The 16,712-nt window shown below is 50.4% G+C and overlaps 7 protein-coding genes across 7 annotated transcripts; 5 read left to right on the top strand and 2 right to left on the bottom strand.

Moving 5' to 3' along the window:
- Window positions 1-4: 4 nt before the first annotated feature.
- Window positions 5-1,681, top strand: BO87DRAFT_336966 (acid protease). The gene is made up of 3 exons (XM_025620544.1): window positions 5-258; window positions 320-626; window positions 687-1,681. The coding sequence occupies exons 1-3, from the start codon at window positions 82-84 to the stop codon at window positions 1,601-1,603; spliced, it is 1,401 nt and encodes a 466-aa protein (XP_025478440.1). The 5' UTR covers window positions 5-81; the 3' UTR covers window positions 1,604-1,681.
- A 359-nt stretch (window positions 1,682-2,040) lies between these two features.
- Window positions 2,041-3,526, top strand: BO87DRAFT_89091 (uncharacterized protein). The gene has a single exon (XM_025629658.1). The coding sequence runs from the start codon at window positions 2,275-2,277 to the stop codon at window positions 3,367-3,369; it is 1,095 nt and encodes a 364-aa protein (XP_025478439.1). The 5' UTR covers window positions 2,041-2,274; the 3' UTR covers window positions 3,370-3,526.
- Window positions 3,527-3,683: 157 nt separating this feature from the next.
- BO87DRAFT_407617 (uncharacterized protein) lies at window positions 3,684-5,931 on the bottom strand (the record flags this gene model as incomplete). The annotated part of the gene is made up of 5 exons (XM_025626091.1): window positions 5,679-5,931; window positions 4,965-5,630; window positions 4,696-4,911; window positions 4,345-4,637; window positions 3,684-4,288 (listed from the first exon to the last, which is right to left on the bottom strand). The coding sequence occupies exons 1-5, from the start codon at window positions 5,837-5,839 to the stop codon at window positions 3,684-3,686; spliced, it is 1,941 nt and encodes a 646-aa protein (XP_025478438.1). The 5' UTR covers window positions 5,840-5,931.
- A 330-nt stretch (window positions 5,932-6,261) lies between these two features.
- Window positions 6,262-8,379, bottom strand: BO87DRAFT_336960 (MFS general substrate transporter). Its single transcript, XM_025620543.1, has 3 exons — window positions 7,678-8,379; window positions 6,741-7,621; window positions 6,262-6,683 (listed from the first exon to the last, which is right to left on the bottom strand). Exons 1-3 carry the CDS (start codon window positions 8,033-8,035, stop codon window positions 6,357-6,359), a joined length of 1,566 nt encoding a protein of 521 aa, XP_025478437.1. The 5' UTR covers window positions 8,036-8,379; the 3' UTR covers window positions 6,262-6,356.
- A 1,094-nt stretch (window positions 8,380-9,473) lies between these two features.
- Window positions 9,474-11,465, top strand: BO87DRAFT_387716 (MFS transporter; the record flags this gene model as incomplete). The annotated part of the gene is made up of 2 exons (XM_025624825.1): window positions 9,474-11,274; window positions 11,416-11,465. The coding sequence occupies 2 exons, from the start codon at window positions 9,474-9,476 to the stop codon at window positions 11,463-11,465; spliced, it is 1,851 nt and encodes a 616-aa protein (XP_025478436.1).
- Window positions 11,466-12,562: 1,097 nt separating this feature from the next.
- BO87DRAFT_416831 (60S ribosomal protein uL24) lies at window positions 12,563-13,806 on the top strand. Its single transcript, XM_025626773.1, has 4 exons — window positions 12,563-12,587; window positions 12,667-12,779; window positions 13,028-13,060; window positions 13,118-13,806. The coding sequence occupies exons 1-4, from the start codon at window positions 12,569-12,571 to the stop codon at window positions 13,355-13,357; spliced, it is 405 nt and encodes a 134-aa protein (XP_025478435.1). The 5' UTR covers window positions 12,563-12,568; the 3' UTR covers window positions 13,358-13,806.
- Window positions 13,807-14,014: 208 nt separating this feature from the next.
- Window positions 14,015-15,703, top strand: BO87DRAFT_377575 (prolyl hydroxylase family protein). Its single transcript, XM_025623586.1, has 2 exons — window positions 14,015-14,337; window positions 14,389-15,703. Exons 1-2 carry the CDS (start codon window positions 14,052-14,054, stop codon window positions 15,558-15,560), a joined length of 1,458 nt encoding a protein of 485 aa, XP_025478434.1. The 5' UTR covers window positions 14,015-14,051; the 3' UTR covers window positions 15,561-15,703.
- The last annotated feature ends 1,009 nt before the right edge of the window (window positions 15,704-16,712 follow it).

Below are 16,712 nucleotides of genomic sequence, written 5' to 3'. Positions count from 1 at the left end.
GCATCGATGAGGAACCCCAGTCAACAGACCGATTTTAGAGAATCGTCGAAAGATAGATGTGTCTGATCTCACTTCATCACAATGCCATCAACTTCTTTGCGCCTCACCATCACGTTGGCGCTGTCCATCTGCAGCAGTGCCCTATCGAGCCAGAGAGATGATTCATCTGTGGTTCCCTTTCCTTTTGACCATCTTGAGGATGTCCGTGTTGTCAAGCGGGGCAGCCTCAAGACATTAGAAGCTTCCCTAGTGATATATGTCAGTCTGCCATTTCACTCTCCATACATATCACGAACTCGACAACCCTAACAATCAACAGGGCGACAGCTACTGGATGAATGCCTCGATCGGAACACCTCCGCAGTCACTAAGTTTCCTACTTGATCTTACGCGCTCAAGGGTCGAGCCCGCATACACCCTCGATGAGAACTACACTTGTTCCGACGATGAACTCTGCTCGGAATTCGGCTTCTACAAACCTACCGATTCATCCACCTATCAGCACCTCACCTACACACAGAAACACGATGCAGGCGTCGACTACACCTACTCCGATACCATAACGCTTGGAGACCACGCAGCCGACCAAGTCCCACTCGACATGTACCTTTTGTCCTACATTTCCTGTCAGTTTCTCCCCTCTTCCTCACCACTCACCATTAGCCCATCAACTAACACTCAAGTAGACAGCTCCCTCGGCCTCTCCTCCGTCAACACCAGCTTCCCCTACATCCTCGTTGACCGCGGCCTGACCACCTCCCCCTCCTTCAGCCTGATTGGCGACAACGGCAACACCACCACCCCCAGCATTATCTTCGGAGGTATCAACACCTCCAAATTCAACGGGCCCCTGCAAGCCTTCTCCTTCGCTGATCACACCATTACCAACAACCCCTTCGTCACTCTCGAAGCCGACTCCCTCCAACTAACCACCAACACCAACGACAATTTAACCTACCCCATCCCCTCTTCAACTCCAATGATGCTAAGGACCGACGAACTAATCACCTACCTCCCCAACTCAACCGTCCAATCCCTTTACAACGACCTGAACATAACCACCGACGGCGTAATTTCCAGTTCAAGATTCTACGGCGTCCTTCCCTGCTCCCGCCAGGAAAGCAAATTCCATACTTTCTCCCTAGTCATTGGAAACATGACCTTCTCTGTAGGCTGGGATGAGCTCTTCGTCCCCTGGACGCGTGACGGACTGTGCAAGTTCGGTATCCAGGCCCAAGAGTCGGATTACAAGACCCATGCGGAGCTGGGTGTTCCCTTTTTGAGAAGGATGTATGTCGCCGTGGATTATAATGATCAGTTTGTAGGGGTGGCGACGCTGAAGGATGATGATGATCAGGATGAGGGTGAAGATGAGGTAGTGGAAATTGGCACTGGAACGGCGTTGCCGAGTGCTGTCGGGGATTGGCCGGCCAGTGTTACGGCGTATACTCCTGCAGCTTCGACGGGAACGGCCGCTGCCACTTTGACATTTACGACGGCGACGTCGAGTGGTGGAGGTGTGGTGCCCACGGGTCTATCAGAGATGAGTAGGGCGTTGTTGGTCCCGGGAGTGTTGGGGATGGCGGTTCTGCAGGCTGTCTAGACATGGGATTGTGGTAGGATCATTTTGTATTTGAAGTATTTCTGTACATTGTTTTTCTACTTAGTAATTTGATATGTGTACACCATATGGACCACTGTCAACTGCTTGCATGAACGCTGGATTATTGATCCGTATACTATAGACCAGATAGAATCCCTTTTCACTTTGCATGCATATAGCCCCTATATATTTAGAATGATAAGAAGACATTAATATTATCATTTTCATCGTCACATCGTCACATAACCGTTAGACAATACCGATATTGTATATAATCACGTGAACATACAGTCCTCCAAATCACCTGACAAAGCGGTCAACAGTGCCAAAACCCACTGACCGCCGGGATTCGATCGGGATTCCGGGGTATTCCCGACATCCACAGTAGCCTCAAATGTAGACGATTTCCGCCCGGAATTGGTTCTTGGCGCAGCCTTGAACATGCGAATAGGACCAATCATTGGATTTCTTCCCCTGAGGGCGCGCTTATTTAGTTATTGTATCATGCTATCATCGGATTTGCGCTCACATAGATATCAAGTCCGATTCATTTTGTGCAGCCGTTGGCAAGACGGGAGGGACATAAGTACCCTGCTAAGGGTACAGTCCAGCAGTAAGGTAAAAGCGATAGCACCTTAGCATTCAAGTGAATAAAAGTTACCAAAATCAAAATGCTTGACCTCTCACCTCCACTCACAGCTCCCAGTCTGTCTGACGACAACTCCAACACTACAAACAGTCGAAAGACCCGTAACAGCTGCAACGCTTGTGCCAAGTCCAAGTTGCGCTGTGGAAAGCAACATCCTCGGTGTGAGCGTTGTGTGATGAGGAATCAAGCTTGCACTTACGGACTTGCTCGACCAAAAGGACGGCCACGACTCTCTCATCGCTCGCCTAGTATCTCTCCCCCTTGCTCGACAGGTCTAGACCTGAACATACTCTCTACGCTCTACGATCCTGAGTTGATTCCGGACAACTATCTCGACTGTTCTTCGGGGACTACAATCACATCTACATCAACTCTCATTTCTCCTGGCAGTCAACATCTGGAGGACTGGCAGTTCTTGGACCACGAGCTTAACCTTCCATTTGACATCACTACAATTCAACCAACTTTCACACAACAGCCTGTGCAGCCAAGTAATCAGATGGACTTGGCACTTGATTTGGCCTCACCTCTGCCACACTTCTCGCCCGCATCTCTTCCAGGCCCAAGTAACTCTTCGGAGCACGCTCAATCATGCACTAGCTTGATCTTGGACACACTCAGAACACTTTCACTTCCGCTTGGTTCTTGTCGCCGAAATGCGACTGTGCCTCAAAGTCCCAGTCTTGGTACACTTCTACGGCTCAATAAGGAGGCAATGGACAACATCAAAGTGGTGGTGGAGTGTGATTGCTCCGTGGAACCGTATTTTCCCACGTTAGTGGCCGAAGTACTAACCAAGATTCTCAGGTGGTATCATAAAATCATTCTAGATTTCGATTACCTTAATTGTTCAATCCCTACGGTTTTGCTATGTCCTTCAATGAGAATCGGGGAGTTCGAACTGAGCAAGCGTGATTCTAGACGGGTGGTAGCCCAAGTGCTCACGAATGAATTGGACAAAGTACAAACGCTGATTGAAACCTTCGAACGGCGTTTCTGTTACTATGATGAACCCGATAATTATCATGAAGTGGCAGTCTGTACTGCCTTCGAGGCAGGATTTCGGGAAAGCCTGAAGAATATCAGAAGCCAGGCGGTGCAGAGAATGGCTGGCTAGGGTGACTTTGATTGCTTAGCGAGTGGATATGGGTTGCCATCCGTGCTATCCCGTACATTCTTGTACATAGGTGATATAGGTAAAACGGCGAAACTAACGAACCCATGAGAATTGTGCAATCGTCGGGAATTTTAACAATCGTACAATCTTCATTTTTGGCGCGTTCCGGCTTTCTGGTGGTGATAAATCCCAGAGAACTCTGACACTCGTGCATCGCTGTAGGCCGTGACAATAGTGTAGACAGTTTCCGTACATACTAACAAGAATCCCGCTGTAGCGCATGTACATCCGGCTTGGTTTGTGCACCAGTCCGGTCATCCATTTTCGGTCTGGTTCATGGTGTTCAGCATATCTGTTAACCAGTCATTATCCCCCATCAGTGGCAAAGCATCCGACGATATAGGCTGGGTATTGGGAAGAGTCTGATAAAGGATTGGTGGGACTGGATTGACCAGAGATGACCCTATAGGATCAGTATCTAGCCTCGTTTCCCACCCCACGCGGACAGCATGATATGTCTGAGCTATTGTAGAGAAGATATCCGCTTCAGGACCTCCATCCAGGCCATTTATGGTCGAGACTAGACTCATATGACTGACGATGGTGTCCAAAATCTTCAAGATATCGGCCGTTCGTCGAACATTGGCCGTATCCCAAAGCGGACTCTCCAGAGTTGAGAGCTGAAAGAGAGTTGCCAGATTTTGGACCATTTGTGAGAATACGGCGAATGGGAAACCAATGTATTCCCCAGGAGGTATGCTCAAAAAGACGTCGAACCATGACTTTGTGGCGTCAAGACATCCGTACAGGTAGTCGAGGTGCTCATACGTCACATTAACAGTTGATGAAATGGCACCGTTCGGGAGTGCAGACTCATAGAGACTCAACGAAGTATTGTAATGATGCAAAAGAACGATTTCTAGCCAATATGAGTAATGGAAGCCGGATGTAGTGTATGTATTCTCGAACACTGACTATATCCCTTGGAGTGAGAGGCGTGTCTTCTCATAATTTCCTGGAGGCGTGACTGCAGCTGTGTCTGCATTGGGCGGAGATAAACGGAAGGCGACGGTCGCATCGACTCAACGCTCGATGAACCTCCATACCTGCTACCCAGATCTAGTCTGTCCGTGACTAATTGAAGTCGAACTTGCTGCACAAGAATACCATCATTGGCACACTCTTGCTGCTCTTCAAGAAGGCGAAGACAGTCCTCCAAGTGAGGTGTCCAACGCAAAGATTCACTCTGCTGAAGGAAGGTCGCGATACTGAATGAGGTTAGTACATCATTTATGGTGATTTGGCGGGGTCATGGGGAGTCATTACGTCGATGTCAGTAGAAAGCACCCCAGAACAGCCCTGCGCTCCTCCATAACCTGGCGCGGGGGTGCTGTGCGGTTTTCGTGTGGCTCTGGATGAACGCACAGCAGCATGTGCTTCCCCTTCGCCTCTGGATTGAAGAGACCCATTTCGTATACAATCCCCGTCGCTAACTGTGCAAATACATAGATGTTGGCTTTGTTGTAGACTTGCTGATTGGACCTTGACACCGCATGTCAGCCGACAGGCAGTGTCCGTGATGACTGACTACATACCATCCAAGATATAACAAAAGCCCTTGTAGCATATCAAGTTCACGGCATGAATATTCATGCACCAATCTCTGCGCTACCGTGTGTTTGATGCGATCAAAGAGAATGCGACTTTGTGCGCTGCTTTTGGACGCGATAGCCATGATACAAAGCCAGGTAAATGGTTTATCACGATGAAGTTTCTCTGCAGTAGTGCCTGACGGGACATACAGGCAGGGAAAGCACGGTAGCATCTTAGTGAGGAATATAGTAAAATATTCCTCTGCCTGGATGCCTGTCGGCTCCATGGCATGCTCGGCCGATGCGCCGGTGGATAACGAGCCTCCGCCGTCCGACAGGCTAGCTTCTGGCGTCGACTCTGTGTCATTTGTGCGACGAGTATCAATTGAGTTGAGCCCCGAGCTGCTCATGGAGATGTCAGATCGGCCTGGTGGCGACGCAGCATTACTGCTGGCGGACTTCTGGTTTTCGGGTAATTGCGCCAGCTCTCTGAGTAAAGTTGTAGAAGCATTTCCGGGGTGTACGCCAGCTCGGAGCAGCGCAACCAAATCTTCTATCTTATTCTCCAGCCGGTTCGTCTTCGATATATTCTTAGATACGGCTGATCTTCGTTTGGTCGAGCGACGGGTAGTAGCAGGCTGGCGGCATTCCTTGTCCAGGCGTTGGCATCTATGAATTCGTTATGATGGCAACTAAACAGGTAAGCAACATACGCACCTCTGACATTTCTCGCTGGCTTTGGAGTAGATGCACTTGCACTTGGCCTGTGAGCAGTCTACGCAGGAGCGACCGTAGGGAGCGGCATAGGTGTCGTGCTGCGGGGAATTGTCCCTGGTGTCGCTCGACTCCGCAGCTGTACTGCGGTCAGTCGGGGCCATTGACCGGCTGCAACGCGCTCCACAAAGCGTTGCTTCTCACTGCGCAAGAGAGTCAGCAATTACGAAGGTGTAACAAAGCAAGGTAATGGGAGACATTAGGAAAGTCAGTGAGATTGAATAAGTGAGAGAGTGAGAAAGCGCAAAGGAGGGCGGCGTGCCCAGGCGCTAGTGGATGACGCTAGCGCCTTGAATATCAGGCATCTATTTTCAATGTGAGACAGATAAGCGGGCTTCTTGTAGTCCAAGGCTTCGAAGTAGTGGCTAATCAGTCCTGTATTGTGATGCTGAGTTCTTAGAAGGAAGAAAAGGCGTCTATCATTCGTCATTATTATTACGATGTATCGCATAAAATCACCATTCAGCATAGGCCACAGATCTGCTACAGTTAAGTTTCAGATCCATAAAAGAATAGAAAAGCTCATAAAAACAGGATCTATCCATTATACCATATACTCTATGTCTAACGGCACCTCACACTGGGTGCTGGTCATCTGTGTAACACCATCGCGCCAGTAGCTTAAGCCTTATTCTGGACGTGTTTGCTCATGGCCCGAATCCGGTGGCCATAGCGGTAGAGTAAGAATGGCACAGGAGCCATGATGGTAGCCAAGATACCCACCATGGTGAGCACCCAGTGTGGAGTCATATGTTGGTACATCGGCACGGATGCGGGTAGTAACGCGCCCGAGATAACGTATCGGCTGAACGAAACGAAGGCGAGGGCGGAACCGGCATAGGTTGTATACACGAAACAGATGTAGAGGTACGTCGCAGTGAAGATGGTGACAAGAGAGTAGCCGAAAACGAACGTGCTAAGAATTGGTGACCAGATGCTGACACCGGGCTGTGTTCTGCTGTCAGTAATGTTGGGGTTTCGCAGAACGAGCCAGTGACGACTTACATAGCAGGTCCATCCCATCCAGAACAGGGAGATTGGCATCAGAATCGAGCCCCCAACCATTGCCCAGTAGAGCGATACCTCCGCCTGTAGGGCTTTTCCTTCGGCTGCAGCCTTAGCCGCCGCCCGCTTGGTCCAACGATAGAGGATCGGTATGAGCACGAGGGCAACGGCGTCTCCCGCAAGCATGGACACGAAGATGACGTAAGTGAGGGAGGTGGAGATTCCGTAAGTGTCGGAGAAGATGAAGGGAAACCCGTTCAGAAAGGTGAACAATACAATGTATAAGAGGACCAGGTAGAAGGAGAAAACCAGGATGATTGGCTCCATGTAAGTCATCTGAAATGGACGGTAGACATTGACAAGAAGACGACGACCGAGAGAGCTGGCAGATGCATACTCATCGACCTGGTAGCGACAATCTCCTGTCTCATCTCGAAGATGTTTGGCTCTCCATTGCAGTAGCAACGGGCCGTAGGTTTCTGGCTGGAATATGGCCACGAATATGAGGACTGCTCCGGCGATGATGAGTGAGATCCAGTCAACCCAGATGAATGCGGATTTTGGAATATAAGCTCCAATTATAGGGCCAAGTATAGGCCCAGAGTATGATGCCAAAGTTACAAATGGTAGGCTAAACGTGAGCTCGAGAGGGCTCCAAAGATCACCCACCGTGCCACCCGCAACGGTCATCGGGGCGGCACCAAAGAAACCGGTTAGAAAGCGAAAGACAATAGCAGCTCCGTAATTAGGAGCCAGTGCCTTCCCCATGACGAACAGCATGAAAAGGGCCAGATTGGTGAAGTAGACAAAATTTCGGCCAAAGGTCTCCGAAATAGGACCGACAAACAGCGAGCCAAAGCCCACACCTATTAGATACATACCTGTTCGGGAAACACAATCAGCCTGGCATTTTCAGACGTTCGTAAGGTCGACTTACCGGTGGTCATGGACCCCGCAATTGCGCCCACGCCATAGTGTTCATTAAAGGCATCAGAAACTGGGGCGTCTATGGTACCGGGTATGGTGATGGCCAAGGCGATTAGACAGGTTGCTACCGTGCAAAACCATTTCTTGAGGCGGCTCCAGTTTTGAGGACTGTTAAGATCGCCGTCTTTCCAGCCAACCAAAAAGGTAAGAGAGCCATCTTGCTCGTCTGGACGGGAGATTTGCACACCAGGGAGAAGGGCAGATGCCTTCGTTTCGACCCCCGAGGAGCTGTCGGAATAAGTGTGAATCCTGGCAATGTCTGCCCTCACGGCGTCTCGGAGACTGTTATACTGACGCAAAGTTGCCATAGTGCTCCACGAGTGCTTGGAATCCAGGTTGCAGCAAGGTAGAAGATGGGATAAATTCGCTTGAGCCAAACATGATGGCGGGCAGTGGTCGCAAGGTAATAAATACCTACGGCCATATTCTGTACATCACGCATGGTAAGTGGAGTGCAGAAAAGTCTCCGATACATACAGATTGTTGATGATGGTGATGATTAAGGGAGCAATGCTCACTCAACTCGGGCTTATACAAGTCACGGTGAAGCTCGATCTAATCCACGGGTAGAATCACCCCGAATGGATCGGCGGTTCGGCCACATTCCATGGCTCTGATTGGCCAGCAGCGACACTAATCATCTTGCCTCAGGCTGACACGGATGACTGGCCCGCCGATTCTGTCCGACGAAGTGGAATTTATATGAGCTGAATGATCTCGACAGTGAATTGCCCGGTTCGACTTTAGTTTCATACAAATTCTCATTTCTAGTTATAAATATCCACCTAGCCACTATTTAGCCACAGCGACCGTCACAAGAGGATTTGACCATGTCCGGTCCACCAATTTACAGAAATTGTCGCCTTCATCATGCGACGCTCGAGAGAAGCAATTCCGTAAGATGCTTGACAGAGGGCATTCGATTTGAAGTTTTGCTCAGGCCTTTGATGTCGGAATTACCTTTGGGATAGAAAGGATGAGGCTGATAAGCGGTGATCATCTAGCCTGTGTAGCCGCGACACGTCAAATCAATCTTGCTCACTACTGCTGTAGGAGATGAGCCTCAAATTCCCATGTGCCGTGTGGGGATCATTTCGAAGAGATAAGTTATTTGAGTAGTCCAGTCAGTGGAGATGGGGGGCTCTCCACCCGAGTATGCGTGTTGACATAACAGATCCCCGAGCTTTCCCTCGCGGTAATCTTGCGAAATCTAAAATTGACAGGTCATTATTAATGCCCGAAAACTGCACAGATCATTCTCTGCGCTTGGTGCACGGTTGACATCTAATTGTCAGCTGTTGAGTCAGATTGCCAATGCTTTTTTCCCACGCTACTAGGGCTGACGTGATTTTCCATGGGCTGCTAAAACTCTAAGATACGCTTACCAAGCCAGCCAACCGAATGCGATGGAAAACACGAGTCCAGCTCATGTTGCATCTTCTCGTATCTAGAGCTGTCGATGATGGCGTGGCTTCGTCTCTGATCAGTAATCGTCGACATCTTATCGCAACCACCACCAATGCAGCACGACACCTGGTGGCTGAATAATGGCCGCTTCCTTCGTCCATGGAAGCAGAAGGTGCCTTTGTCCAAACGCTGAATAATTCGAACGAATATCCTAGCACAGCTTCACGATAGGTATAAATCCACGAAGATGGCGCTTATGGAATATGCATTCTCGCATCAGTCAAGCTCCTCTATTTCTCATCTAGTCAGTAGAAAGAAAAGCACACAGTCTTCTGACCAATGGAAGGCCTCATCCGCAACAGTACAGCCGGCCAACTGCTGCGCTGGATAACCAGAAATAAAGTTCTACTGCACCCTGAGGAACGTCCGGACTTCCAATGCCCTCATTGCTACGCCGACAGAGCCGCCTCCCCGACACTGTTCGTTCATGAAGGGGATGGCGAGCCGTCCCCGAAGCCCGAATCCGACGCGGAGGATGAACAACGCGAAGATACAACAGAGAAACCCTCTCGATCCGAATCTCCAGACGGAGAAACCCTGGACACAACTGAACTGACCCGCGTGCCTTCGATGGCGGACGTGGAAAAGGTCCAGACCCAAACGGACTTGGCACGTATCTATACAGCTGCCACGCAAACAGAAGCACTGCAGAAGGCTCCTAGCCGACCTATCGCACCTACCAAGACCGCAGATGGTACAATCCTGGTTGATTGGTATACCACGCGCGATCCCGAGAATCCCCAGAACTGGACCACTACCAAGAAGCTAGTCGTCGTCTCTCAGATCTATCTCTACACCTTGGTCGTCTACATGGGCTCGTCCATTTACACCCCTAGCGCGACTCAGATTCAAGAACGGTTCGGAGTCTCTTCGACAGCTGCATCGTTAGGCTTGGCTTTGTACGTTCTTGGGTACGGCATCGGCCCGATGATCTTCTCCCCGCTTAGCGAGATCCCCAGTGTCGGACGCAACCCTCCATACATCATCACCTTCCTCCTGTTCATCCTTTTCAGCATTGGTGCTGCGGTGGTCAACACATTCGGAGGTCTCCTCGTCCTCCGATTTCTTCAAGGTTTCTTCGGCAGCCCATGCCTTGCGACCGGTGGTGCCAGTATCGGCGATGTATTCAGTCTCCTAAAGCTACCGTACGGTCTCTCAGCATGGGCTGCCTTTGCCACTCTGGGCCCTGCCCTGGGACCCGTCATCTCGGGATTCAGTGTCCCCGTCGAGGGCTGGCGCTGGTCACTGTGGGAGACAGTCTGGATGTCTTCACCAATCCTAGTGGTGATGTTCTTCTTCCTCCCCGAGACCTTCCCAGACGCCATCCTCCTCCAGCGCGCGCGACGCCTCCGCCGACTGACCGGCAACGACAAACTCCTCTCCCAGTCGGAAATCAACCAGAAGAAGCTCACTTTCACCGCAGTCGCCATGGAGGCGCTCTACCGGCCCCTGCAAATAGTAGTCCTCGACCCCGCCATCTTCTTCGTCAACATCTACACCAGTCTCATCTACGGCATCTACTACTCCTTCTTCGAAGTCTTCCCCATCGTCTACATCGAGATGTACCACTTCAACCTCGGCCAAATGGGCCTCGTCTTCCTCAGCATTGCAGTGGCCCTCGCCATCGCCGTCCCCGCCTACTTTATCTACCTGAATAAGATCTTTGAGCCCGAGATCCGAACACAGGGTCTCCAATCCCCCGAACGACGCCTCATTCCCGCCCTCTTCGCCTGCTTTCTGCCTCCGATCGGACTGTTCCTCTTCGGATGGACCTCCCGCACCTCGGTGCACTGGATCGTTTCGGTGATTGGTATCCTGATCTACACGATTGGCATCTACGTTGTGATTCAGTGCATCTTCATCTACATCCCCATGACGTACCCGCAGTACGCGGCGAGTCTGTTTGCAGGGAATGATCTCATGCGCAGTGCGCTGGCTTGTGGTGCGGTGCTCTTTGCGCGTCCCCTGTATGTCAATCTAGGGGTTGGACCTGGAATTAGTCTGCTGGCCGGGTTGACAGTGGGTTGCATTGCGGGAATGTTTGCGCTTTATCGGTTTGGGGCGACGCTGAGGGCGAGGAGTAGGTTCACGGCGAAGTAGAATGGCGGTTAGTTAGGCTTGGAGCGATCGATATCTTCTCTACATCATGGGTGTTTATCTTGTTATGATGACATATGATGATAGTAACTAGTAATGATAATAATACTCTTTTGCTCTTCAGTTCAGCGTGACATTTCGAATGCCACTAACCGATTTAGGAGGCGCGTATAAAGCCGACTAGCATGGTGGAGTTGTTGATATAGAAAGTATCGATGACGATGTTTTATCGCACAGAATATTTAAATTTACTCAAGTATAGGTATTGTGAGCATTATGATATGAGATAATGGAGCGCGGTATCACGTGTTCAACGATCTCGTCATATCTTATCGTAGCCTCGTGAGAGGTGATCATGAGGGATTCGGTGAGCCTTCTCATTGGGATGCAAAACAATTAATTGAGGAAGTTCATTTGGAGAGGGAAGAGTAGTAGTGCTAGTGTGACTAAGGCGATGACGTGAATATCAATGGTGATGAACTGATTGATGGATTAACAGAAGTGGGTGATTAGAGTCAGTTTGTATACTAGTAAGTAGGACCCATTATATATAGTTCCACGGTCAGGAACCTCGGGATCAGGATATCAACCATCATGAACGAATATTTGGGCTTTTATCATGAGAATAAGCAAAATTACTACATTTTTCGAAAGTAAAATAAATTGGATAATCTTCACCATTAAATCATGTGTTTCTGGAGAAGAACATACCAGGGTGGTATATCAACTCCGGGGCAGCCCTATTACCTGTCCTAATCGGGTAGGGAGTATAGCCAGTTCCTCCCGCGGGGAGCAGCTTTAAATGCCCCTGCATAAGTGTAAAGAAATGGAGACAAAAGTATACAACAATTTATTAGAAATGTTTCGAAGGTCATATAGTGAGTTAAAAAGACGATACTCCACTAGAAATTCTAGATATCATGATTTATGTAGAGTGCAGTATACATGGTAACTATTCTTAGCCGTTCCATCAATTATCTCTTCCTACCATCTACAATAATCAATTGGACTCCTACTGTACCCTCTGAATTAAGGAGCAATCGAGCCGGGCTCCAGTCAGCATCGAGAATGGCTGCGGGCGGAAACCCACGCTAGCCAATCACAACGCCTGACCTGGCCGCTAGGCGAAGCGGGGGGTCATGTGACGCACAGCCCGAATTTTCGGCCACAAACGAAACAGATCCAGCAAAGCAGTAAGACTCTTCCTGACGACCTTTCCGACGACCCTCACGACACCCGTCCGAGTTCTCCCACGACCTTTAGGTGGCATATTCACAATGGCTGTCAGGAACTCCAGTGCGTCGTCCTGTTCTGTCGATTTTTCTCGATCTCGCCAATCCAATCCATACTAATTTGAACTTCGTGATGTTTTCAGGTCTCGCCTCTTCTCGCCGCAAGTCGCGCGCCGCCCACTTCAACGCCCCCTCCAGCGAGCGCCGCGTTATACTCTCTGCTCCTCTCTCGAGCGAGCTCCGCGCCAAGTACAATGTACGTTCGATCAGACCGATGTGATTCCTGTTTTTTTGCAGCCCCTGGGATTATGTGTGTGTGTGCGGAGATGGATTTGGCATGGTTTCTTTCTTTCCGGTCGGGGACAGGCTGGATCAGGCCAGCGAGTTGGGGATTTGGCAGGAAGATACAAAAACCAGATCCAATCGACAAGCATCCAATCCGAGACATCAGGCATGACGAAACAACGCTGGGAGAATATGGTTCTAACGCAAGTCGTTTGATAGGTCCGCTCCATGCCCATCCGCAAGGACGACGAGGTGAGCCAAGGCTGATTCTAACCCGACATCTAATCCACTCGCTAAACTGAGAATAAGGTCATGGTCGTCCGTGGCAGCAACAAGGGCCGTGAGGGCAAGGTCACCAGCGTCTACCGCCTGAAGTGGGCCATCCACGTCGAGCGCATCAGCCGCGACAAGAGCAACGGCCAGAGCGTCCCCATCCCCCTCCACCCCTCCAAGGTCGTCATCAAGAAGCTCCACCTCGACAAGGACCGTGAGGCCATCCTTGAGCGTGTTGGCAAGGGTCGTGAGGCCGCCAAGGCCAAGTCCGCTTAAATCGGGGGATTTTTGTGAGGTTTAGTTCATATCTGGCAAATGGCAGTGATAACGCGGGAGTTCCGGAAGACGCGAACAATATGGGATCTTGCCTACAGTCGGGATATATCTATAAAACATGATGTATTCTGATGAATGAAAAACGAAAAATTCAATTTCCTCTACCTACTTCAATTCGGTACCCCCCAGAGACTTTGCGTGTTCTACCCGGTGGACTGGCTGCTGCGACCGTTTCCGGGGACTACCTTATATCTCCGGACGGAGCAGCAGAGCACGGTGCTTTCTCTATCTCAGGAATAGATAATGGGATAGAAGGTGTCATCCGGATCTTTTCGCCAGTCAGCACTTCCCGGCATTGTGAATCAACCCCAGTTCTGAAATCATTGCACTCGTGATTGTAGAGCGGTGATGCCCCTTGTTCTTTCACAGTAACCTATCCCTTCTAATCGTCTCCAAAACCCCCGGATATAACTGTAATTCTTGCTGGATTGCCCACTTCCTGCATGTCATTCCCTAGTAGTGCCAGTGCCACTGCCACTGCCAGAATCCACGGCGGGTCGGCCAGGCTTAATAATCGGGTTCTCGACTGCCGCAAAAATAGTTGTGGGAAATCCGCATCCCCACCGGTTATCCGTCAGTTATCAGCAGCCATTGTCCCCCCCCCCCCAGCTGGCCATCAACTTCACCGATAACGATGGCCAAGTCGAAAGCTGCCAAGCGCAAGCGCAACGCCCAAGCCGATCTCCCGCAAAAGGTCCCCAAGGCTGCATCCACGGTCCTCACACCCCCTCCCGATGGCGCCAGTCGAGAGCCGAAAAACCTCAGCACCGTCGTCCCCGACGAGGACCTCGAAATTACCGTCGAGACGCTCACGACCTTGACTCAGTACCCCAGTCTGACCAAGTCGAAAGCATGCAAGGATCTCCGGGTGGCGGTCTACGAGTTCCGCCAGGCCTGTACTACGGGCGTTAACAATGCCGGTATGCTGTTACACTGTCTCTAATCAATAGTGGCAATTAATCGTTCGGTAGAGGGCGCGAACCTGACCGCACGAATTACCGGCGCCCTGGCCGACAAACGATACCTGGAAGCAAAGATCCTGCTTGCCGAGATGAGAATCCGGGGTGAACAACCCAAAATCGGAGCCTTGTGTCGCTGGGTACGAGATCTCGACGTCGTCAGCGGCCTCTCCACCCAACCCGAAGCCCGCGAGAAGGCTACCCTCGAGCGCACCCCTCAGGACCTGGAACTACTCGGCGTTCTGGATGCCATCCTACGTGTCAGCACTCCCATCGACCTCAGATCGAATGCCGTCGACTCTACGGATCCCATCGCCTTCCAGTCCATCTGGGACCTCCGTCCCCAGACCACTCCCCTCCAAGTATATGCCTCCGTCCTCGATAAATCGATCCTGAACGAAGCTCCGAAAGACCCCGCTGCCCTTCGTATTATCGAAACGACGCCTGGCCCCCTCCGCAAACCTCCGAACCATCACCCCGCTCTCCTCTATACTACACGTCCGAACGCCGTTCCGCTGGACCCCGTTAGCCCATCGATCACATATCACCCCCACCCTGCGGTCCCAGGCCTCGGACTGGCCTTGAACGTCCTTACGCCATCCGAATGCAGGGCCATTATCGCCGCCGGCGAATCCGTGAACTTCCTGCCCGACGTCCCCATGCGCGAAGACGGCGACATGAGCATCCTCGCCCACAACTTCTACTGGGTGATTGACACCACATTCCACGACATGCTCTGGGCACGTATATCCAAGTACGTGCCCCAATCGATCAATGGCCGTCTCGTTCGCGGTATCAACCGTCGTTTCCGGGTATACCGATACGTCCCTGGTGCCGAGTATCGGTGTCACATTGACGGCGCTTGGCCGCCGTCGGGTATCCTTCCCGATGATACATATGTGTATGATGCCTCGCCGGAGGATAAGAAGCAGAGCTCCATGTATACCTTCCTCCTCTATCTCAATGATGAGTTCGAGGGTGGTGAGACAACTTTCTTCATGCCGGCCGCGAGGGAAGGGACGCTAAATGCATACCCCGTGCGCCCTGTCATGGGAGCCGTTGCCATTTTCCCACACGGAGAGGCGAACGGGGCGTTGTTGCATGAGGGGACAGGGGTACGGAAGGGAGCGAAGTATATCATTCGGACGGATGTGGAGTACGATGTTAAGCCTAGCGAGGAGTAAAAATAGATACCAGTATATATGCGTATATACAGACAGGTTAGTAGATACCAGATTGGAATGTGATTTTCTATTTATGTTCCAGCTATATCATGTTCAATATATGACGTGGAGGGTGTTCGTACTGTATATTTACTATACTGAAGACATTGACACAACAAATCCTCTTAGTTGTAATGCTACACTCGTTATTAGAACAAAAGAGCTTGTACTCTATAAGTACTACCTCGCTCCGAACTTTATCGTGCTACCAATTCATCAGCAGTGTCATGTTCATCCTGCTGCACCCGCTATATATATTCACCGTATCTCAATACTATACACCAGTGATTGAAGCCGACTGTCTCTCGGACCAACTGCTAATGAATAGTGCGAAATCTAATGCTCTTTCACGTACTGCTATAGCAAAGCATACGCTTTCCCTCAAATCGAGTCCATTATGAAGACAAATGCTATACAAACCCAACATAGAACTATTGATTTAACAGTCATTGATGAACCAGAACCCTATCGTGGCTGACGTAATGTCGTTGTCTCCGTAAATATGAATTATCACGTGTCACAACCTCTTAAGGGTTCTGGCATTTGAGTACGAAGAGGGTTGGAATGCACCATTCCCTTTTCGCAATTAAGCGAGAAAATGTGCACTATATTACCCATGGTCTTAAATGAACTGGTACATACGACCACAGGGTGTGGAAAACAGGGCTTCCCGTCCGCTCAGCCGTACTTAAGCCACACGCCGGGAGGTTAGTAGTTGGGTGGGTGACCACCAGCGAATCCCTTCTGTTGTATGTTTTTGCCCATTTATAATGGCTTTTTGGTTTGCTTGCCATTTTTTTTCTTCTGTTCTCGTACAATTTTATTATGTTATAGAGCAATGCCGAGCCAACGTGGGTTGAAGTGCGAGACTGGGATCGCTCGAACGCACGTCCTGAGGTTCGTACCTTGCCGAAAGTTGACGTAGCTAATCTGGAGAACTGATATACTGGCCGACCGGAGCAGTAGGTATGGCAGTGGGGTCATTTCTGGGAGCCCTATCTATCATTCGCACGCTTGGTTCAATTTGGGAACGGGAAGGAGACGCCAATTGCAATATAGGAGGTAAGCAAGCAAGGCATTGGCTGAACCACAGCAACTTTGGTAATGAATACC

This window comes from Aspergillus neoniger, assembly GCF_003184625.1.
Source record: "Aspergillus neoniger CBS 115656 unplaced genomic scaffold BO87scaffold_21, whole genome shotgun sequence".
Taxonomy (NCBI): domain Eukaryota; kingdom Fungi; phylum Ascomycota; class Eurotiomycetes; order Eurotiales; family Aspergillaceae; genus Aspergillus; species Aspergillus neoniger.
Note: the sequence above shows the minus strand (reverse complement) of the source record. Positions and strands in the feature narration are given on the sequence as shown.

Excerpts from the sequence above, each read along its gene's own strand:
- BO87DRAFT_336966 (XM_025620544.1), top strand. The coding sequence starts at position 82 with ATGCCATCAACTTCTTTGCGCCTCACCATCACGTTGGCGCTGTCCATC. Across the intron at positions 259-319 it reads AAGCTTCCCTAGTGATATAT|GGCGACAGCTACTGGATGAA; the intron begins GTCAGTCTGCCA and ends AACAATCAACAG. Across the intron at positions 627-686 it reads CCTTTTGTCCTACATTTCCT|ACAGCTCCCTCGGCCTCTCC; the intron begins GTCAGTTTCTCC and ends ACACTCAAGTAG.
- BO87DRAFT_89091 (XM_025629658.1), top strand. The coding sequence starts at position 2,275 with ATGCTTGACCTCTCACCTCCACTCACAGCTCCCAGTCTGTCTGACGAC.
- BO87DRAFT_336960 (XM_025620543.1), bottom strand. The coding sequence starts at position 8,035 with ATGGCAACTTTGCGTCAGTATAACAGTCTCCGAGACGCCGTGAGGGCA. Across the intron at positions 7,622-7,677 it reads TGCGGGGTCCATGACCACCG|GTATGTATCTAATAGGTGTG; the intron begins GTAAGTCGACCT and ends TTTCCCGAACAG. Across the intron at positions 6,684-6,740 it reads GGATGGGATGGACCTGCTAT|CCCGGTGTCAGCATCTGGTC; the intron begins GTAAGTCGTCAC and ends AGCAGAACACAG.
- BO87DRAFT_416831 (XM_025626773.1), top strand. Across the intron at positions 12,780-13,027 it reads AGCTCCGCGCCAAGTACAAT|GTCCGCTCCATGCCCATCCG; the intron begins GTACGTTCGATC and ends GTCGTTTGATAG. Across the intron at positions 13,061-13,117 it reads CCATCCGCAAGGACGACGAG|GTCATGGTCGTCCGTGGCAG; the intron begins GTGAGCCAAGGC and ends ACTGAGAATAAG.
- BO87DRAFT_377575 (XM_025623586.1), top strand. The coding sequence starts at position 14,052 with ATGGCCAAGTCGAAAGCTGCCAAGCGCAAGCGCAACGCCCAAGCCGAT. Across the intron at positions 14,338-14,388 it reads TACGGGCGTTAACAATGCCG|AGGGCGCGAACCTGACCGCA; the intron begins GTATGCTGTTAC and ends ATCGTTCGGTAG.